Below are 24127 nucleotides of genomic sequence, written 5' to 3'. Positions count from 1 at the left end.
TGGAGTCCAGCCGGGTTATGAATGTGATGACGAGGGCACGCAACGGCCCTGTTGACAGTTGGGTTGTATTGATTTACTGGCTGTCTCGTGAAGGGGGAGGAGGAAGAGGGAGGGGGGGGGGGGGGGGGGGGGGGGGGGGGGGGGTAGCGACGTGATGGTGTGTCGTGAATACCGGTATGACTTCTTTCTGAAAAATGATATTTCATTATCCTTTCACTCAAACGTTTTTGTTGTTGATAGTCTTTTTTTCTATGCAGTACATACCATTGTACTTACTCATGGTAAAAGGTCCATTCGTTAATTCGTTATATTGCTACTTATATCGTCATTTCCCTTCCAATGGCCGCGACCCGTGAAAATCCGGGTTAGAATTGGTCTTCAGCAACCCATGCTTGTCGTAAGATGAAACAGGCTCACTGACTTGGTTGATGCATGTCATCGTATCGTAACAGCGTAGATCGATGCTCATGATGTCAGTCACTGGATTGTCTGGTCCAGACGCGATTATTTACACAACGCAGTCTAAAAGTTGGACTCCAAATGCGTCTTTAAACAACAAACAAACAAATAAAAATTGCAAATGCAAGAAAATAACCATTCTAGATTATACGCCGAAGCAGATATAAAACCTAACGAGGGACGCATATAACCCCATGAACCCCAAGTGGTCCTGCTACAACGAATTTTATCTTTACCGACATGTTTTAATATGACATTTTAAATGAATAAAAACAATAGAGTTGAGGTTAACTTGTGTTATGTCACGTGACATGGAAAAAGCTTGAAGCTTTTTGCTTCGAAGAGGGGTATGAGGGATAACGGCTCAGAAATCCACGGACATCCTGTTTACTGCGTATAAGGGTTTTATTCCCCCGCTGAGAACTATATTTCCCTCCAAAGCGTGATACATGGTATTTTATCAAGATCACGTGAACCAATCAGATCTCATCATTCGGAGATGGAGGTATGAAAATTGCTGTTGTAAAATATATCTTCTCCCAACGGTGAACTGATGAAAGTTCGCTTTGAAATCATATTAAAGAATAGAATGGTTGAACAAATCCACGTATATAATGCACTCACACGTATACACCAATGTACATGGCGAACATTCATCGTAATCCTTAACCTTTAAACACATTCAAACTATTTATGTAGTTAAAATCAAGAAAAATGGAAGTAAATAGGACCTTCGTGTACCGCAAAACAAACGTTTTATGGAGCAAAAAACTATTAAAGTAAAATATTAAATATTATCAAATGTACAAGTATGAGAAAAGCCTTTATATCTCCGCAATACACTTGTGTTATCGTTCAAGTGTTACAGTAGCCGGATGTATGCATGGTCAGTGCTACAGCTGAGGTACGTATTCGATTTTTCAGCACTATTCATCAGTCAAAACCCGGGTTCAAAATTCCGGGTTGGATATAGGTCCCAGCAAGCCAAGTTTGTCGTAGATGCGACTAAATGGATCCGGCGGTCCGGCTCGGTGACTTGGGTCATTGCATCGAATCCCAAATGCGTGGATCGATGCTTGTGATATGAATAACTGTTTTTTTCTGGCCCAGACTCGATTATTTACAGACCGCTGTCATATAGATGGAATATTTCTGAGTGCGGCGTTAAACAAAAAACAAACAAACAAACAAACAAGAACACAAATAATGCTAGAGACTCAAATCAGCTCGGAATACTCGATTATTTATAATTACAGACCATCATTTTACAGCTGGAATATTGTTGACCTCGGCGTTAAACAACAAACAAACAAATAAACAACATCAATAAAAAACGAATGGACAACGGTGTAGTAATCTGACTTCAGCACATGATACAACAATAGAACCCGTGTTTCTTGAAATACATTCCTTAATCACAGCTGACTATTCACGTCAAAAGTTTAAAAAAATCATTCTAAACCATTCTGCCTCTTATACTTAAAAAAGACTTAAGTTGTTCGAGAACAAGTAAACAAAAGTAGATTACTACAATCAGCGTCTAACCATGTTCGACCTAACGGATTAGCCTGCGTTGTGCGGTGCCCTACATTCACCATCAGATGCAATCTATTTTCTTCAAGTTTAAGGTGAAGAGAAGGGCAAATATGTTATACGCCGAAACGACACTGATGAATGACAAAGCCTTTAACGTAATATTGTATCAGGTACACCGTACATGTTCCGTCCACAACACAACACGTTTGGCGTGGACATGTCAAGATATTACCTACAAGTGTTCTTAAGGCATTAAGCCAATTCCACAAACGCCAAGATATAAATAACCAAAACCGATCTCTTATCACGACCCGAAGGAGACATGTCCATTGTTTTCACAACAAATGTGGATGTCCCAAAAACCTTCCTGCCATCTGGCTCAACTCTAAAAGACAAGTTACATAACACAACAACAGTATCGGCCCGCCATGTCATGTGATTTGCTCTGACTGTACCCTTGTGTGTCGACCAGACTTTCAGCCATAGCCTTCCACCAATTTGACGTCTGCTTGGTGACGTCTGCGGGGTGACGTCTGCTCATCTCAGCAATGACGGATCACCGTACATCAATCTCGTGACGTACGTGTCCTTCGCGAGATTTATGTGCGCCACCTAGGAGGTGTAACTGTGTTAAAACTCCCTCCTCCTCAGTTCGGCAAGATCCACAAACCATGGCGGGCTCATCAAAATCTCTTCTTCCACCCGCGTCAATGTTTTTGCTTGTATGGATTCTTTCGTTCTGCTTACTGTCCTGCAATGGCCAAGCACCCGCACAACCAACTCTGGTAAGTCCCGTCTTAATGTAGCGTTCATGTTTCAGCTTTGTGGACCACTGGATCGTCGTGGACCTATTTTTTTTAAACAAAATCTTGGATGAAATGAACAGGAAGATGAGGTTTCTTTGTACCTTTGTACAAAAACAACAAGGTGCTGTTTTAATTAATATCAATATATGCTACACAACGTTTAATACGGATCAGATATGATATTCTATATATATATATATACACTTGACATTATCATAAAAATCAGTTTTGTGTACAATGAAAAGATAGTTAAGTAGAATATATTTCGCGTGTGGTTTAAGTGGAGACTATGATTAACCTTGCGTTATTATTTTAACAGCAAGGACTGCGTTAGGTTACGTTCTAGATCTGCTATGTTCTTGTTGTCCCGATTCTACCTGGTACCCATCAATGGCAATGTAACATCCCGTACATACCAATTTACACACATCACACACACACGTATTAACAAGAGGAAATTGTATTCCGTATTCTAGCACTTTGTGCTGAATATGATTCGTCATTACAGCTTAACATCAAGACGTTTTATAATTACATATGATCAATTTCTGATAACGTCCTCAAAGGTTCGGATCAGTTACTATTTTCCGCATACGATTAAGTCTCGTGCCAGTAACTCCTCGTATTCCTTGTTCTACACATTCAAAACGGAGGGGAAAACTGTTTTTGTAAGTCAACAAAATCTTCTCACTTAAAAAAAAAAGGCTTAAAGCGGAACAACAGCCTTAAGGTTTAGGAGAATGGGCGCTTCAGGGTACAATCAGAACGACGGCCCGTATCGCGGTTAGGTCTTCAGGTGACACGTCTAGTACCCACAGTTTCTGGTAAAAGGGAAAATGACTAATACTTACCGGGTGAAACATCCGAGGGGTTAAACATGTCATCTTAAATATGACTAGTTCACAAATACAGAAACGTCTTTCGCGAAATGAGATGAGATGCGCACATGCGTCGCCATACACCCGTACACGTGTCATTCCTTAAGATATATTGATCTTGAGTTCAGTTGTTAAATAACTCCTGCCTTTCTGCTATAGACTAATAATTCTATAGCATAGAAAAGTGAGTGAGTGAGTAAATATTTAAAATCACATCGGCAATATTTCAGCCATATCGTGACGAGTAAATAGGAAAACCTTCAGAGGCACCAAACAATAAGCATGTGCATATTGTAACCTAACCATCAAAGATCTGTATCATTTCATCTTTATATGTCTATCCTTAGAAGGCATTCGATAGCAATACATAAGAATAACTCACCCTTAAGTGCAACAATTTAATAGCAACCAAAAATGATGAAGTTTAAAGGCTGTCATAATATTTCAAGTATGTCTGCTTTTAGCACAGATTTCTATTGAATATGGAAAGGGTTTTGTCGCTTTTATTCAAAAGCAAAAATGTACTTAAAGGGAGTATGTGAATCTATTTGTAACATGATGCTACACTGTATAGAATGTCCTTCGTGTATGTGGCCCTATGACCTGACATACACTAAACATTTGAATTAACTACGTCACTTTATTTAGTTCCGTCAGTCTAGTTTCAAAGTAATAGAGTGACACTGTATGATCACACGACGTAGACAGAGTCGTTGTTGTCCCCCCAGGTTGTGCGCGGATGATGTTTGGTCACGACGAGCCATAAACATGATGGCATGTTGTGTATGGTCGGCTGAATGTATTACCACGATTAATATCTGTCAGCATTGTAATCATACACGGTGACTTAGCGCCAGGCTATGTCCGTAGGGGAGGGAGACTCCTAGTTGTGCCCCCAATGTACCAGGGGGCAGGTTGTGCTTGGATGTGCTCGGATGTTTCGGCATCGTAAGCTGTACCTGTCTGTTACAGATGCCCTCTTCCTACACTGCTGCTCCACGTGTTGCCACTGTATCGTAGAACTTGTAGGACGATAGGTTGTTGAAGTGGACTATCTTTGTGTTCATCACTGCTCATTTTATTACAATAACTACAACTAGTGCTGCTACTACTACTGCTACTACTACTGCTGCTACTTATACTTCTACTACTGCCGCTACTACTACTATTACTGCTGCTGCTACTACTACTACTACTACTACTACTACTACTACTACTACTGCTGCTGCTGCTACAACTTCTGCTGCTTCCACTACTGCTTCTTCCACTTCAACACCACTGCTACCACGACTGCTACTATTACATCTGCTGCTACTGCTATACATTTTCTACTACTGCTATTTCGCCATCATATAGCTGGAATTTTGCTGAGTGTGGCGTTAAACAACAAACAAACAAACAAACAAACAAATACTACTGCTATTGCTACAGTAACTACTATTTCAAGACGAATGAATTTATTACGTCTTCATATTCTAACTACTATTGTTACAGCAACAGCTGTAGCACCCCCCCCCCCCCCCCCACCCCACCCCACCCCACACACACACCAAGCTAACACCACGCGATATACATGTAACTGAAACACAGTTAAAAGCAGATTCACCATTACTAAATCTATTTTTCTGTTTCATGGAGCCTAAACAACACCCGTCAGCCGAATTGTGGTCCCCTTTTTTCCCCTCAGTCATGATATATTTCCGACAATGTCAACACTGCGAGGCTCTTATGCTCAGCACTCTGACAATTATAGCTCCCCCAGCCCGGTCCATACTCCGACCTGCCGGGGCCCAAGTAGGAGACGTCAAGTTTTGTCCCAAGGTGGAGCACATTATTTTACATGACAGTTTTATTGTGAGGCGGAAATATATATGGCTTGGCTAGTTACACTACAGCGTTGTGAATATCATCGCAGGGATTTTCAGGACTTATATAGGAGAAGACGTCAGAGGTTACTTTATATCATCCTCTATATGGGTCAACTGGTTGCTTGTTATGTTTGTTTCTTGTTTAGTCAATACTCATGGGGTTTTTTTTGTTTGTTGTTTAACGCCGCACTCAGCAGTATTCCAGTTATATGTCAGCGGACTGTAAATAATCGTGTCTGGAGCAGTCAGTCCAGTGACTGACATCATGAGCGTCGATCCACGCAATTGGGATCAATGACATGCATCAACCAAGTCAGCGAGCCTGACCACCCGACCCCGTTAGTCGCCTCTTACGGCAAGGATAGTCGCCTTGCACGGCAAGCATGGGTTGCTGAAGACCTATCCCTGATCTTCACGGGGCTGTTTGCGATGGAAACACAAAAGCTGTTATGATTATGGTCGAGGTCGAGATTACTGAAACTACCCTTTCGTTCTCCATATCTAAACACAGACTTACCCAAACAAATAATCAATTTGATGCAGAATTCTAGTTTATATTTTCTTTTGCATCTATTGTTTGACTTTATTTAAAAAATTGGAATTTCAGATTTCATACAAAATCATATTCGCAACCATAACCATATCTGGCATACAATAAGAGCACACGTACGTAGTATGAATCCCCCTTTCCATTCCGGGCCATCTCCGTGTACAGTTGCTATGCCCTGTCCGTGAAATATTACGTCGCGGTCATTGCTGACTGTTGAGTGTCAAACCTCGCCATGTCGTCGATGCATCACCGGGCGGCAGGCTATTCCTGGAACAATACATGCTGGTGTTTCTTTTTACCTTGTAGGCAAAAACACTCATAAAGTTAATGTTACAAAACGATCTGTGATTCCACGTTGTTGGGGAGTCGCCAGTAAATCACACCAGTAGCTGGTTGTAGCACAATCAAAATATATTATATGAATTTTCTGAAAGTATGTGATAAAAAAGACGGTTTTCTGAACTTTAAAGTTAAGCTAAAAACGTTGGTATTCAGGTAAATGTCGGTATTGTTACACAGGAGAACACAGTGAATATGTTATCATGATTCTAAGTCTAACATGGTAGTTTGAATTAGGACTATTCTTGATGTTATTATTCATTATTGTCTCTTTCCGATTTTTTTCTCGATCCTTATTTTTTTCAAGAAGGTACGACCGCCTCCGTGGTCTAGTGGTAGAGTGTCCGCCCGGAGAGCTTAAGGTCCGGGGTTCGATCCCCGGCCGCGTCATACCAAAGATGTTTACAGATGGTAATTGTTGTTACCTTGTCTGGCGTCCGGCATTATGGGGCTAAAACAAAGATTGGTCGGCTCGGAGTCGGTATACTGTGTTTGAGTGGGGTATTCATGTTAAACTGCGGCATGGTATTTCACTGGGCTTGCACTATAAATCGGCATCAGTCCGGACTAGTACAAGCAGCCACACACACACGTGCAAGCACGTCGTAAAAAGTGCAATACTCTAGGACGCGACGTTAAACCCAATTTCACCTCACCTCACCTTCAAGTAGCCACCACAATACATGTTAGTGACACAGTATATGGCAATATAGGCTACATACCGTGTGCCGGTTTTGGTGTACAATTAAAAGTAGTTTGTATAGCAAAGGGTTTATTCGTATAAACTTATCAAAAAATGAAATTTAATTATGATCAATAGATTATATGGGAAACATCAACAACAACAACAAGGTCTACTACTACAACAACTACTACTACTACTACTACTACTTCTACTACTACTACTACTACTACTACAACTACTACTACTACTACTAGTCCATTTTACCCGTGATGATCCGGGGTAGAATCCATGCTTGCGGTAAAAGGCGAATATGCTTGTCGTAAGAGGCGACTAATGGGATCGGTTGGTCAGGCTCGCTGACTTGGCTGATGCATGTTATCGTATCCCAATTGCTTGGATTGATGCTCATGATATCAATCACTGTTTTGTCTGGTCCAGACTCGATTATTTACAGACCGCCGTCATATAGCTGGAATATTGCTGAGTGCTGCGTTAAACAACAAACAAACAAACAAAACCAGTCAATTTACTAATGCGCCAGATTCCATTCACCAAGGGAATGCTTTATTATTTAGTCTTTGGATCAATGTGCGCTCAAATTAAATTCTCAACCCCCCGGGGAGTATACAAACCACTCTGCCGTTTGAGTCGCTAAAAGGTTTACAGTCTCCTGTAAAACGTCCTACATGCCCTATATGCCCTAACATGTTAGTGCGCACATATGTGCGGAAATGGTTGAATAAATTATTACATTCTGTCTTGGAGCCTAGAATAACGTGATCCATTATTTCCTGTGGCATTCCACTATTTACATAACACGTTCCTGTGATAGATCCGAATACGTTATGCCATGTTAACACGTCACATACATTATCATCACAATAAATTGGAAACTCTGAAAGCTTTTATGTTTTCCGTGTGATATCGCGCGTCCTCACTTGCCCCTGTGGGGAACTTGAATAGTGCCATGTGGAGCCACACGATTTGACAATAACCGCTGTACGTGGAGGTTAATAATATTCCAGCTTCACTAGTCGGAACGGGTCACAATATAGACTGTGTATCTCCTAACTATTTCCGTGTCCAGTCGACTACGTTGAGTGACAAGTTGCGTCCCTTAGCCTTGTCAAGAACCAATGTTCGAGTAACGATTCGACCAGATGTTTCTAGGTTTGTTACGAGGTGTTTTCCAATTGGTAAACGTTTAAGACACGCATCTCTTTGTGTCTTCCCGCCCAGATTAGCGGACATGCCGTGGTTTAACTAAAATATTGGTAAAAGTGGCACTAAATCCAACACTCTCATCCGATTTCTCTTATCTTTGTTACCTGTGCCCACAAAATGGTGAAAGTGTGTTCATTACCGTATTTAAACTGTTGTCAGTAAGGAGCGTTGATAGATAGATCGTAAATTATAAACTGTAGCCGGTGCCATATTCCAGCCAAATGCTTTCGACAATTTTTCAGTGCTATTTCTCCATCTGCCAATCACCCTCTCTATCACCCATAGCCTTGGGTTGTGCTAAAAAACATTTTAGTATCTTTTACTTGGAAACCTACCTACATAAACAGCAAGTGCAGTAACATGACCCCTATGGTAGACTTAATTGATCTCAATGACTTGGCATTGAAAAAAAATATATTTGTATTTTTTTTATTAGATAAAACATGAACTCAATTATACGTACGCACGACCTCTAAATGCATTATGCTTCAAGCAGTTCACTAAACGTACGTTTTATAGCAACTGTGTGGGTTATATGATATAAAACACCTGTGGGCTATGGAGGAGAATTACACTTTGATCAATACAACGAGTGCTTCGTTAATTTTATGGCGGTGGAATAGCCTTGTGGTTAAAGCGTCCGCTCGTCACGCCGAAATCCCGGGTTCTATTCCCTCTGTGTGTAATGTGTAAATCCTACTTCTGGTTCCCCGGCGTGACATTGCTGTACATATTGCTAAACACCATACTCAATCACAATTTTCTTTTACTTTCCACAAAATAAATTAAGGAATTTACATTCTAAAGTACATGAAACTAATTTGTAGAAAGTCCGTTTTTACTCTATGACGGGTTTGGCTCACACTGTATACCACGTCTCTGTAGAAAGGAGGAGCGAGATATGCATATTCATTAGGGATCGACCATTATATAATAGGGGTGTGGGGGTTGGGAGACAGGGAGGGTTGCTAGGAATCTTTTTTCAAAACACATCGGTTTGCCAGACATGCTGCACTTCCTGAAATATAATGTATAGATAATTTTTTTCCGGCTCCTTCTTTTATATTAATACCATTAAATATAAATCTATGTTCCCAGTCCCTACCCTAGAATACTTAATAGTTGCTACATTACTGTTTGAAACATATTGAGTCCACTCTTTACTTTAGTCTTATAATTCTGTTTTACTTTAATTCGATATTCTTAATTTATGTGTATATATACAACTTTTATTTAGATTTCCAAATTTAATATTATTGTTAATTTTTTTCAATGAAATTTCTCGTTATATTTTCTGATACCCTGGGTCAATATTATAAGAAAATTATTATATAAGTAGCCATGAATGTGTTAACATCGTGATACCCTGGGTCAATATTATGAGAAAATCATTATATAAGTAGCCATGAATGTGTTAACATCGTGAATTCTATGGGAGGTGATCGTCAAAGTAAATTGTTGACCCTTATGTTCACAATGACATATTTCTGTATAATATTTCACTGTTTTGTTTTAATATAATTGCGGAAGAAGCAGTAATTGTCTCGTTTTGTTGAAGCTCAAACCGGCTGACCTACACTGCCTCACGTTGTTTGTGTGCGTCTTAATGTAACAGTCAACGATCTGTCAACGAAACCGATTTATATATATTTCTTATGGTTTTCTCGATGAAACAGACATGCCTGTCGTGTCTCATCTGTCAATCAAATGACACACCTCGCCGCGTGCACGAAAAGCTCGTGACTATTTAGTATTCACAACGACATTGTGTCATTCATTCATTTAAGATTAAAGGCATTAAGACACAACCGCATGAGATGTTGATAAGATTGGAAATTTGTTGTTGATAGGATTGGCCATTTGTTGTTGATAAGATTATGAAATGGAATTTGTGCCATTGTTTTTTATAAAACTGACACGATATAATTCTACGCAAATGTGACACAATGACGTCATCTATCTATTTATTTATCTATTTATGTCTTGTCTTTGGCACAATGCGTCACAGAATATCACGATCAGAGATAATCGTAAAGTTTTCAAAAAAGTGTTACATTTATTAAAATAACTTATACACATTAAGGTTTAGCGGCATTAAACCACACATTTGGGAGAGAACCAGGTAATCCCGTTGTAGATTCAGCTAAAAAAAATATGTTTAAACTAAACTAACCAACTCAGGTGAATTGAAGATAGGAAATGTTTTGGTTTTGGTTTTAAATTGTGTAGAGGAATTTATTTTGAAATCATATCATCATTTTTGCTCATTTCTTGAAAACATTTTAATATTTCAATAATTTATTACGATGTCACCCTGGTACGGCGTGGACTTTAAAAGGAATTACCCCAAATGTATTTTTTCTGATTTATTAATTTCACTAAAAAACATTGATCACATGAAAATACATAAATTGATATTATTCGTGCACGGGACTAGGAAATGGATCATTTCAGGACGTGAAACCATGTTCATTTTGGAAATAGACGAGTTATTGAGAGTGTTACAGTTACAGTGGTATAATGGTAATTATGTTACAGTAGAACCCTGTAATTATTCCACTGCTTCACGGTTGTAACACGAGTGAGTGAGTTTGGTTCAACGCCGCTTTGAACAGTAGTCCAGTTTTATCTCCGCGTGTCAGCTGGATGCGGGAGGAGAGCCCGAAGTGATGCAGGACCACTTTTCTGGTTGCAGTGAGGATCAGATGGTCACTTGTGTGTCATCGTGACCCCAAATACTGGGCTATTTACAGGCCTTAGATATATAGCTGGAATATTGCCGACTTCGTGTTACTGAACAGAATATTACACGTGTTCGCGTGTATTCTATCAAACTGTATGCAAAGAGAATGTATCATTAAAATTTATTTTTAAAAAGTAAAGGATTAATCAAATAAGACTTACAGCCTAATAAAATATCAGGGATTATTTATTTATATTATTCATGTGAAGCCTTCGGTGTGATAACTCCTTGTGGGTATATTATAGTGAAGAGGTTTCTTTCAAGTGATGATTATGTTGTGATGGATGTGAGCACGTTTCATGCTATGAGTAATAAATGTAGACAATGTATTATAACATGTCAAATGTGGTGATTAAATTACCGAACGGTTTCTTTAACAAGGCGATAAAAGCTCTAAGGACAGTCTTAACAAATGAATCAATAGCGTAACCATGCTTTAACTTAGTTTTCACAAAATCTGCCTGACAAGTGGATAAAAGGACTGACTGAGTATGATTTTACGCCGCTATTATAAAATTACACCTATTTCATTAATAATATATGTTAAATTGAAGCGTGACTTGAAGCCGAGTGGTTGAAAATGTCTCACTTCACGTTTCCGAGTTGCGTCCCTTAGTAGTGCCAGAATCTCCTTACCAAACCCCAGGGTATAGATAATGGTCTAAGGTGAGATTGTTCTTGCCTTGCGAATTGGTTCCTATACGTGTTGCATATACTTGCTGCAAAGCTATATTTCTTACTCTTGCAACAAGTATACTAAACAGCCTCGCTCGAAGATTCAGTCACGACGAGCCTTGACAGCTGATGGTCGTAAATTGTTGCAAGTGTTGGCTCGGAACTTCAATAGAGGCACGTTCTCATATAATTGCCGTGTATCAGTTAGATTTCTATACCATGCTGACACATTTATGGAAATGGGTATATTAAAACCACTTGAGTAACGCTTTCATTTGACAATGTCGTTAAAGGCGCCCATGATGTCGTAAATTTAGTTTTTTTCTGCAATTGACTTTTGGGTTGCAATAATTTTATTTAAAGAACGAAATTGAAATATTTTGAATATTGTCAGTTTTAAATAATTCATATAACATACAAAAGCTCTGTTCCTTATTGACAGGACCCGTGAAGATCCAGGGTAGAATAGGTCTTCAGCATCCCATGCTTGCTGTAAAAGGCGACGATGCTTGTCTTAAGAGGCGACGGGATCGGGTGGTCAGGCTCGCTTACTTGGTTGATGCATGTCATCGGTCCCAATTGCGTGGATCGATGCTCATTATGTCAACTGTCTGGTCCAGACTGTTATGGACTGTCTGGTCCAGACTCGATTATTTACAGACCGCCGTCATATAGCTAGAATATAGCAGCTGAGTGCTGCGTTAAACAACAAACAAACAAACATATTGCTGAGTGCGGCGTTAAACAACAAACAAAGCAAAGCAAACCTTATTGACAGACATACACCTGGAAGAAGCGTTCCGCACCGCTTACAATATATTCCCGTGTAAAGTAGCAATTTTGCGAACATGTTCTGCATGCATCGGAACCAATTTGTAACACTCTATCTTCCCGGTCCAGTTTCCAGTTATCTCCCTTGCCAAAGTAGACACAATTTCTGGAAAACAACTTCTTTGTTATCCATAAATTGTGTCTACTTTTTCATCCGTCAACTTCTAAGTTATGCCTATCAAACAATTTAACTCAAGATTAAACATTCAATATACATACATCTTCGAGATGCGGTTAATACCCTCAGGTTTGGAATTGAAAAATGGTTAAATACTTTCCATTTTATACATTCTTGACATATGGATGTTTGTGGTGTGCTTCTGTCTGGTCTGGTTAGTGGAGAGAGAGTGAGTGAGTTGTCTTAATATTTTGGTTATATCACGGCGTGTCGGCTTGATGTGGGAGGAGAGTTCAAAGTGCTGACAATCTTGTACATTTTGCGCTTTTGTGAAACCAACGAGCACGAGGCAGATGATGATGAACCAAGGATCTTAATCGGGAAGAACATGGGATTCGAACCCACTCTGCACAGCAAATGGCGGGACTGGGCCATCCGTGCCTTGACGTGCCTTGGGAGAAATGGACATATCTCTCATTAGTCACGAGTTTAAATACATCGAAGGATTTATCCTGTTTATGAAACTTGGGGTTAGCAAACGATGAAAGTATTTCGCTGAGCTCATTTATTAATTTGTTAGTCCTGAAACATTACCCGACCTAATCTCAATGGTGGCGCATGATACATGTAGTTTATGACACATGTTTATGTTGTTGTTTATGTTTCAGGGTGAACTTACGACAACAGTACAACAACTTCTCGACAGATTCAACAACTTTCAGACATATGTTGAACATGAAATTAACAAACTGTGGACGGCATTAAAATCAGTAAGTATTTCTAACTTCTAGTTTGTTTGTTTGAGTTTTAACCCTGCACCCAGCGATATTCTAGCTACGCGGCGACGGTCTGTAAATACCGTATTCGACGTAATAAGCGCCCACGGAGATATATGCTAATATATTGGCTAGTGAACAAACCACAATTAGCACCCCTTCCGATTGAATGTACACAAGACTTATTTATTCGTGTATAATACGTGTGCTATATGCATCCTTAATTATGGAAATAAAATTCTGAAAAAATATATTTTGTCGTATATAAACATTTCAGGCTGTCAACATTACGATTTTACGATTCAACTCTGTTGTTTTTCACCAAAATAATATTCTAATAAGAGCCTCCTAATTCCAATTTTGAGAGCGACCTGGGCGCTTATTATGTCGAATACGGTAATATAAATTGTATCAAAGAATCCAGTGATTGACATCATGAGCTATGGAATGTGATGTTAGACATTGAGGTGGCTGACATGTTGGGTATGTTTTAGACTGGACCGAATGGATATGTACACCCAGTCGACCTTCAACCCACGAAGGCAAAGGTCGAGGTCAACGCTGCCAAGGATAGCGCCACTTACACAATTGAATACAAGGCCATTAAGGAACCACGAGTTATCTGGAGAGTCAACACAGAACCTGCCGGTAGGTGACGCTTTGAAAACTAGGGCATTTTGTATTTCATTTATAAAGCTTTTTGCCTAATTCGTACCTTGCATAAACTAAACGCCATTCTGAAACCTGGTACGGTCTAATATGTTTTGCTTGGTTTGGAGGATATAATGTTTTTCATTTACGATGTTTCTAACACTGCCTATCTCTGGCTGACCATATACACAAGCGCAGCGTGAAACCAATGAGAATAGAACCAACAGCATTGATGGATGTACATATATGTTCATAAGTTAAACATGATACGTATACTGAATCCAACACTCTCATCCGATTTCCCTTATCTTTGTTGGGGGCACGGGTGGCCCAGTCGTCTAAGGCCGCGATTCGCTATGCAGAGTTGCGTCCCTTAGGCACGCCAGAAACCTATGATTGTGGGTTCGAATCCCGGTTCGCCCCGATTATGTATCTAGGTTTGTCAGCACCATACCGGTGCTCGTGGGTTTCACCGAAGTGGTACACGTCTGAGACCTGCATCACTTCGGGTTTTCCTCCTTCATCAAGCTGACACGCCGCGATATAACTGGAATGCTGTTAAAAACGGGGTTAAATCCAACTCCCTCACTCACTCACTCATAAGTTCTGGATTAAGTGATATTTAACCAATGCAACTTGCAGAAATATAGGCGGGATGCTGAATGGTTTCTATAGAAACATTCTCTCAATAGAGCATTTGGTCATGTCAACGTGGATCTGCCATCAATATCTAGTTCGGACTAGAGCGCCGGGAAGGGTAACATCAAGTACCATCTTTTAACGTCTTATTGTATGACGCGGCTGGGAATAGAACTCCCGACGTTCCACTCCCGGCGAGGGCGGTCGTAACCACTTTAAGACGGGGGCTAAGTGAGTGAGGAATTAACATTTAATGACGCATTATATAGTATTTCAGTCGTATCACGGTGGGTCAGCATAACATGAAACTGACGTAGACATTCACCATTATGGCAAACCCATTGTGCTGACAAATTTGCACGTTCATGACATCAGCCGACACTGTATGAAAATAATTCTGTTTCCAACTATAGGTAACAGCAAAGCGCAAACGAATCTCAAAGACACACCGGGCTCGCTAGATGGCGGTTTGTACATACTTGGGACTACCCATCTTGAGTATCCGGGGTATATGTGCACACTTAGGCGGTGCGCTCCTGAGATTGCGGTCTTTCCCCCCGTAACTTTGCATGTGTGTGTTGGAGGCCGTTAAGGCTTCTATCACGGGTAAAAGATCTCAATCAAATGCACCCATCCTTGAAGGATTCCGGACCAATTTGGCAAATAATGCAAGCCACGGTATCTGCTAATCCGCTGATAACATTTTTTACCGTTTAACATTGAAAAAGACATTTATGTTTTTGCTTTGGACAATACGCTTTAATATATCATTCTTAACATCCCGATGCAAAAATCGAATTTTAAATAGCTAATTATTCCGTTTCAATTTGGTTTTAAAATTTATTTAATATCCATTTCAAGCCGAATTGTAGAATTCTGTTCAACAGTTTACAAAACTATTGTCATTCCGCTGACAAGAGTGAATACAGAATTTTTCTTTGTAATCGCGGAATGTTTCAGCGACTGACCACAAGGAATTATGGACATAGCAGTGCACTCTCCGGGTATTCTAGGTGGGGAGTTTGCGTAGTGTGCATTGTGAACATACAGTCGACCCAGATTATATCAGAACGGAAAGATCCAAACAATACTTAAAAACATTGGGCACTGAAAGATAGTATTGAGCTGACAGTCAGGGCGCTGTTTTAAATAGCGATCTCAGTAGCGCTACGACTGTCGTACGTCTAACATATTGGAGTTACGATCGTCTTAGCACTCATATCGCTTTTTGGAAACAGGGCCCAGGGCCCTGTTCCACAAAGCGATCGTGGCGCTAAGATGATCGTAACTCCCATTCTTTAACATAGACTTACGACAGTCGTAGCACTATAATTGCTTTGTGGAACTGGGCCTAATATGTCAATGTTCGCGATATCAAAGGTCGCCTGTATGGCCATGATGGCAGGTGATGTAGAGCTCGGCGAGCTGGCGCCTCCTTGCATCGTTTTATTGCACGTGTCTCTATCTAACTCCTGTCTGCCAGAACCATCTCTTGCAATTGTTAGCAGCCTAATACATGTATACTGGTTCTGAAATACGTTTTTAACCGTGAGGATCAGGGTTGTATTGGTCTTCAGCAACCCATGCTTGTACTAAGAGGCGACTAATTGGATCCGATGGTCAGTATCGCTGACTTGGTTTGTGCATATCATGGTATCCCAATTGCGTAGATCGATACTCATGTTGTCAATCACTGGCTTGTCTGGGCCAGACTTGATGATTCACAGACCGACGTCATATAGCTGGAATATTGCTGAGTGCGGCGTTAAACAACAAACAAACAAATATTTGTTGCATTATGTATCCTCCCTCGTAGAAATATACTGCCCTTGTCAAATAATAACGTACCTCAGTGATTCACTTCCATGGCAACATATAGTAATATTTATCCCTGTTTTTATCGACATATCGCATTATTTCAGTTAACCGTCGCCATAGCAACGTTCGGATAAATATCGCCTTAGAAGCATACGGCATCATTTTCCATCATCGAAGCAACATACTATGTCACTAACTTCATCCCCGCAGTACCAGGGGCGGTGGGGGAGCCGAGTAGTTCCCCGCCGTGATATTGCGGGAATATTGCTAAAAGCGGCGTATAACCACACTCACTCACTCACCATTGCATCATCTCGCCGTAACATCAGTCATTTTAACCGACCCCATGTACAATTCACGTCTACCAAGTTGCATACGTCCGACTTTCATATTCACACGATGCAATGTGTTGCATGCAACAAAGTATATACAACTAGTTGTACCGTGTGAATGCCCCTTTGTGCATCGTTTTTGCAATAATAGAGGATTGAACAACACATTCACACATTCACTCTTACATGTCCCTAGTAATACAACCACGCTTGCCGTAAAAGGCGACTATGCTTGTCGTAAGAGGCGACTAACATGATCGGGTGGTCAGGCTCGCTGACTTGGTTGATGCATGTCATCGATCCCAATTGCATGGATCGATGCACATGATATCAATCACTGGATCGTCTGGTCCAGACTCAATTATTTACAGACCGCCGTCATATAGCTGGAATATTGCTGAGTGCGGCGTTAAACAACAAACGAACCATCCAACCAACCAGCCCTAGAATACATTGAGGCGATACTAGCATATAAACTGCATGGGGAAAGTAATTGTACGCTTGAAAATTGGATTTGAACAACAAACTCAAAGCGTTTTCAAAACGTTATCAGGCGGAAAACTCCAAAACAGAACCGGGATTCGAACCCACAGTCATAGGTTTATGGCGTGCCCGTTGGACGCAACACTGCACTGCGAATCGCGGCGCTTTAGACGACTGGCCACCCGTGGCCCCAGTACGTCGTAGACATACCGGAAGAGAAGTTACATAAATAAATTAAAGATACAAAAATTGTGTCAATTTCTAGGCAATGCCAAACCTGGGTGTATGAGTGAACACCGAAGACATGGGGTGAAGCCAGTTCGTAGTGTCATTCCGCTGGAATATCACTCGAGTATTGCTAAAAGAGGCTTCTGGCATCACGCACTCACTCATTTGTACAAACACAAACAGGGCAAGTACACTTGACTCCAGCAGTAGGATCAGGGTGTTGTGCGAGTAGCCGTCACGTGACAATAATAGCACGGCCTCATTCGTGGCGATCTATCATCGATGACATGGTGTGATGTACAGGGCGACTGTAAGACAATAAATGACCGGACATTACGTGTGTCTTCATGTCTCGTACAGGAGAGTCATATAGCTCAAGGCTGAAACTCAGGTTGATTTTGCCTTAGGTGTTACGATCTGGCTTCTGTTCACTAAACAACACTCCAAGGAATGAAATGATAAGGAAAACGTTATGTTAATCTCGCGTCTTACCGACATCTTGGTTTATATACTCCAAATGGAGCTGAGAGAGTAGTTTGAGTTAATACTGATCCACTGATCAGGGTAATAAAGCTTTGAGCATGCTCGTCTGCTGTGTTGAGTGAGTGACTACAGTTTTACGCCGCAATAGTACCCCGAGGGGAATTGAACCAACGCATTCGGCGTGACGTGCTACCCCACCGCTCCCTTATTCGTGGAGTGATCACCTATCAATATTATGTTTTCAAAGAGTTGATAAATAGAGTGACATTCATATTATGAACAAATTCCAATTCATCTTGTTTAAAAATGAACAGTGAGTGACAGTATTTTTCTTTAGGTCTATGCACAATATTCACAATCGTTGATTAGTTTGTTGAATTCTAGCATCTTCAAAACCCTTCTTCTAAGTGGTTATTAATGATATACATGCATTAAAAGTGGCTTCCCTTTACCAATTCACAGCTATTAGCGACGAAGGCATCATCACCAAAGTCTTCAGGAACGGGATGGGGAAGACCACCCTCCGTATCCACCCTTCCAAGGAGATCGTCGCCTCCGTCATCGTCGACCACGTCACCTTCGTCCTCAGCTTCAGACCAAACCCCAACAAAACCGCCGAAGTCGTCCTCCGCCCCACCAACTTCGACGTCGACACCGGCCCCCACGGCAGCTTCAACTACTTCAAGAAGAAGGCGATGCAGATAACAGTATCCTCCCCCAAGTTCTACCCCGGGTTCACCTCCCCCAATGATTACCAGTGGAGCTTCTGGATGGCCAACACTACCGCCTCACCCCCAGTCATAGAGGAGTACCCCCAGTGGAGAGAGATCCAAGGCGGCGTGGTCAGGGTGGGGCCCATCAGAACCCTGAAGAAGAACGACATAGGGTCTGAACTAAAGATTACCTATGAACTGATGACGGACAAAGGGGACTATGATGGCATCCTAATCTTCTCTAAGTATTACACGGCTACAGAGCGGGATTCAGTCCTCACTGGCCTCACAGAGATGAGATATGTATTTGTTCATCGCTCAGACAGATTCGACCCCTTCCCGAAAGGCTTCATCGCCTTTGTACGCCGTGACCCACCTCTCAAGCCCTGCATCTCCAACCAGACTTGTTCTATCGCCTGCCACGCTGTTGGCGTTGTCCCAGAACGCATCCGATTGTACAAGGTAAATCGAAGACCTATAAATCAAGGGGTATTAATATTCGTTTCTCTATCACAAGAATAATACTATGATTCCCGTCTGTTAATTAGAATGAACCATTTCATAATTTTCAATTTATTATATATTTGTACCGCTATCTTTAATGGTTCATCTATCTAAGCATGGAAATAGGATAAAAATGGCGGCGATGGTACCCATAAGAATTAAAGAGTTGGCTCCGCACACCGAACGCTTGGGTTAAATTCTCCACATGGGATCAATGTGTGAAGCTAATTTCAGGTGTTCTGCAGCATAACATTGCTGAAATATTGCTAAACGCGGCATAAAACCATACTCGCTCACTTGTTACGACCATATTGTCCGGAGCATCGCCACATATACAAAGGGAGATAACTCTGTACAGTCCGTGTTGACATGGTTAATCCTGAAAAAGACAATGAGGAGGAGGAGGTAGGACTGTTTTTACGTTCTTATATGATAGTTAACAGTGGCCAGGATGCGTAAAGAGCAATGATGAACCTACTTTTTTGTCACTGGGTGATAGTTTAGCCCAGTGTTTAAAGCGTTGTCTAATCACGCCAAAGGTCCTGGTTCGATTCCTCCTATGGGTACAGGGGCGGTGGGATAGCCGAGTGGGTAAATCGTTCGCTCGACACGCTGAAGACCCGGGTTCGATTCCCGACATGGGTACATTGTGTGAAGCTCATTTCTGGTGTTCCCCGCCGTGACATGGCTGGAATATTGCTAAAAGCGGCGTAAAACATCACTCACTCACTCATACGGGTACAGCGTGTGTAGCCAATTTATGACCTTGATGTTGCCGGAATAATTCTAAAAATGTCGCCAAACCATACTCACTCTGTTACTGTCTAATGTCAAGTACTAATGTATATATGTATAATGTATATTTTTGTATATAGAGCTCATTTGGAAACGGTAGACATGGCTATAAAAAGCTAAACTTCTCCAATTTTGATAGGGACATTTTTATCCTTTCATGATACTCAAAAACGATTCTCATAATGTCAAGTGTATATTTAGATAGAATGACATATCTGATTATCTCTATCAAACGTTGAATAAAGTCTTTGATAGGCATTTAGAGAGTTGGAAGAACAGAAATACATATTTCCTTATGGATGACTTCTTGTGTATTCTTCTAAATGGATGACCTTTTGGTTACTGCGTTTGCGAGATTCAGCTTTGAAACGTCGTTACAAAGAACAAAAGAAGTCATCCATAAAAAGTTGTCATGAATTTATAAGTTAAGAGTCAGGTGAGGTGAAATTGGGTTTAACGTCGCGTCCAAGATTATTGCGCTTATATAGCGACGTGCATGCACGTGTGTGTTCGGCTGTTTGTACTAGTCCGGACTGATGCCGATGTATAGTGCTAGCCCACTGAGATACCATGCTGCAGTTTAACATGAATACCCACTCAGACACTGTATACTGACTCCGAGCCGACCAGTCCTTGTTTTAGCCCTTTAATGCCGAGCGCCAGACAGGGTAACAACAAGTACCATCTTTTATCGTCTTTTGGTATGACGCGGCCGGGGATCGAACCCCGGACCCTCCGCTCTCCGGGCGGACGCTCTACCACTAGACCACGGAGGCGGTCCTTATATGTTAAGATAAGTTATGGATGTCAACTTCTGTATTATGAGGAACACAACGTTTCGGAGTATATACCTACTCCTTCATCACTTCTAAATGCCTTTCGGGGCGGTCGGGTAGCCTAGTGGTTAAAGCGTTAGCTCGTCACGCCGAAGACCCGGGTTCGATTCCCGACATGGGTACAATGTGTGGAGCCCATTTCTGGTGTTTCCCGCCATGATATTGCTGGAATATTGCTAAAAGCGGCGTAAAACCATACTCACTCACTCACTCTAAATGCCTTTCAAAGACTATTAACTTGTGTAGTATATTTTAAAGCCCCCTCAACCAGAATAATAAATTAATCTACATGTACTCCAGCGTTCATCACACTGACGTCGTGTTCTAGGTTCAGATTGACAAGTCCCTGATGGAGGTGAAGCTGCCGAAGCTGGAGGTGCGCGAGCCGTACATGCTTTACAACCACTACGGTATCAAACAGATGATGGAGGAAGATGAGGGGGAGTACGTATGCGTGGCCTTCAGCGGCACCAAACACACGGAGATGAGGACGACGTTATTACTCAGCGAACCCGTGGAGTACGTCAACAGCTCTTCCGGCGTCGTGTACGGACAAGAGTCGGTAAGTACCACTGAACACCACCGTCTTGAAGGCGGTTAGTAGTCAAATTGCTGAAAGGTTATCTTGTCACGCTGTAAGACCGTGTTCGATTCAACTGATGACTACAGGACCAGTCGTCTGAAGCGCCGCGATTTGAAGATGCGTCCCTTAGCAGTGGCACCATTGGCCTGATTGTTTCAAGAGTTTCTCAGCCCCATAACCATGTTGGTCGGTTCCACCAAAGTGGCAAGCCTAAGACATGCATCACTTTGGACTTTCCTCCCACATTAAGCTGAACGCCACAACGCGCTGTGCAGAGTTGCGTCTCATAGTTGTGCCAGGCTCTGCTTTTCGTAGGTTCGATTCCCAGATTGGGCTTGATAATGATCCTTGGGTTTGTCATCAACCTTCCCATACCAAGGCGGCAAACGTACGTTGATGTTGGTGTTGTTTATTCCCGAATGAGGCCACCGGTCCATTATACATGTATACACGCACACACATATACATTTGACAGAGAGCGCCAAAATGGTTGCCTAATGATGTACAATAGTGAAAAGTATGACACCCGCGTCACCTCGGTCACTGAAATACTCTTCTTCAAAGTGGCGTTAGATCACGCTTCACTTACACTGTGGAGATTCAGAGTCAAAACAGCCCCCCACCGGTACTTCATTTCATCGAAAATGGGATCGGAATGGGCTGCGCGTGTCATTCTTCCCTATAGTGGATAGTTTCTATTGACGTCATTCACTGCTTTGCTGATCAAGACCTAATTATTTACAGGCCGCCATGATATCGTTTGAATATTGCTGACTGCGACTTTAAACAACAATTCTATAATTGATCTACATATCGTTTAAATGTTTCCGTCACAACCAGAAAAGGTTGTCACATGATATATATGTTCAAATACCAAAACATATTTGTGAACTTGTTGCTGCAGGTGACTGTGACCTGTGCCGCTAGGGGGCGCCCACTTCCCCACGTGACGATGTTCGAGAACTACGCCTACCAGAACGAGATCAACACCATGCCGCCATATTACAGAGTCGAGCGAACCGTCAGCCGAATTCGTGGCGAACACATCGCTACCATGACAGTTACTATAAACCGCCAGTATATGCCTGTTCATCTGTGGAGAATTATATGCATGTTTGATAACCCGTTCCAACTCTCCGCCACTGACTTCGAAATTAAGACCAACGCTCCCGGCCCTCTGATGGGACCCCGCCCAACCTGGGGCAATCCAGCCTCACCCCCAAGGACTGTGTAATGTCGGCACGAGGAACAACTGTTCCTTCAGAACGGGATAATCAATACTTCACAGACTTGTACACACGACGATCCTTCATCGCCTGTCAATACACACGACCGATTTGTGGTGCAGTGGTCACACATACCTATAGTCAAGTCAAGCAATAGAATGATGAGCCCTCGTGTGGATGTCAAATGAGCGCTACTCCTTGTATGAATGTTGTCAGGAATACACGCTGGTTTGATCTGCATTCGTCACCACTCGCCCCTTTCCGTAACTGGTATTCGGCTTGTCCCGGAATAACACGATTTGGTCACGAATGGTTTGATCGGGTCTGCATCCTGTCGGTTGATTGGTTGGTTAAAAATTTAGACACACTGCAAGACGGTTGTGTGTATTCATGGGTTATAGAGGAACGTAGTGTATATAAGCCAGTGAAGCAAGGACGATAGAAACTGTCTGCAATATATTTGTGACCATAGCCTGAAGTTTCTGTCCATGAACCACCTCAGTCCATGGAGATTGACACATGTTGGCTTGGGTTGGTTAGAAATACGAATCAAACTTGTTTTCGTACAGGACTTAGATTAACACGATTAACTTTAAAACGGTCACTTTAAATTTATTTATTGTTCTTTATTTAAAAAAACCCAACTAGATAATTAAAACACACTACTTCACAATGGTTATACATTCATTGCACTGTGTAGCATGCTTCCATGTTAAATATTGATGTCTTGTGGTGTTTTGTGTACATATATTAAATAATTAGAAGCATTCGTGTCATTTGTTAATCAAAAACACACATTTAATGTAATAACGTTATCTTACGAAAAATAAAAGGCATGGGGCGATTACTTAGATTTCGTTCTTTCGTGTATTTACATAATATACTGATGGAAAGAAATAACGGAACAGACAGCAAACTTGCAGAACAGTCCCGTTTACGTTTTACGTCCAGGGTACCGTTTCACAAAGCGATCTTAGCGCTAAGATTATCGTAACTCCCATACTTTAACACAGGCGTACGATAATCATAGCACCAAGATCGCTTTGTGGAACGGGACCCAGAGCCATGTTCCACAAAGTGATCTTAGCGCTTGGTCGTAAGTCTATTTTAAAGTGTGAAAGTTACGATCGTCTTAGCGCTAGGTCGTAAGTCTATGTTAAAGTGTGAAAGTTACGATCGCTTTGTGGAACAGGACCCGGGAAATAAATCTTTTGGTGAATGTTAGTATCTGGTGTTTTCATTCAATTCCCTAATAGCCTCACTAATAAGGAAATCCCTCATTCCGGGGGCTCCTTTGGGGGGATCACTGTATATATGTATGCGAATACATAAATTAATGTTTCCCCTT

The 24127-nt window shown here is 41.5% G+C and overlaps 1 protein-coding gene across 1 annotated transcript; it reads left to right on the top strand.

The window, feature by feature from the left end:
* Positions 1-2663: 2663 nt before the first annotated feature.
* LOC139444617 (uncharacterized) lies at positions 2664-23615 on the top strand. Its single transcript, XM_071225525.1, has 7 exons — positions 2664-2780; positions 13381-13482; positions 13983-14136; positions 15192-15245; positions 18585-19297; positions 21299-21532; positions 22458-23615. The coding sequence occupies exons 1-7, from the start codon at positions 2667-2669 to the stop codon at positions 22785-22787; spliced, it is 1701 nt and encodes a 566-aa protein (XP_071081626.1). The 5' UTR covers positions 2664-2666; the 3' UTR covers positions 22788-23615.
* The last annotated feature ends 512 nt before the right edge of the window (positions 23616-24127 follow it).

The sequence above is a fragment of the Haliotis cracherodii genome, unplaced genomic scaffold, assembly GCF_022045235.1.
Source record: "Haliotis cracherodii isolate W230 unplaced genomic scaffold, xgHalCrac1.p SCAF_6, whole genome shotgun sequence".
In the NCBI taxonomy this organism is placed as follows: Eukaryota; Metazoa; Mollusca; class Gastropoda; order Lepetellida; family Haliotidae; genus Haliotis; species Haliotis cracherodii.
Note: the sequence above shows the minus strand (reverse complement) of the source record. Positions and strands in the feature narration are given on the sequence as shown.

Bases quoted from the DNA above. Each gene is read 5' to 3' on its own strand.
- LOC139444617 (XM_071225525.1), top strand. From the start codon at position 2,667: ATGGCGGGCTCATCAAAATCTCTTCTTCCACCCGCGTCAATGTTTTTG. The intron at 15,246-18,584 runs GTTTGTACATAC...ACCAATTCACAG, and splicing joins ACCGGGCTCGCTAGATGGCG to CTATTAGCGACGAAGGCATC. The intron at 21,533-22,457 runs GTAAGTACCACT...TTGTTGCTGCAG, and splicing joins TCGTGTACGGACAAGAGTCG to GTGACTGTGACCTGTGCCGC.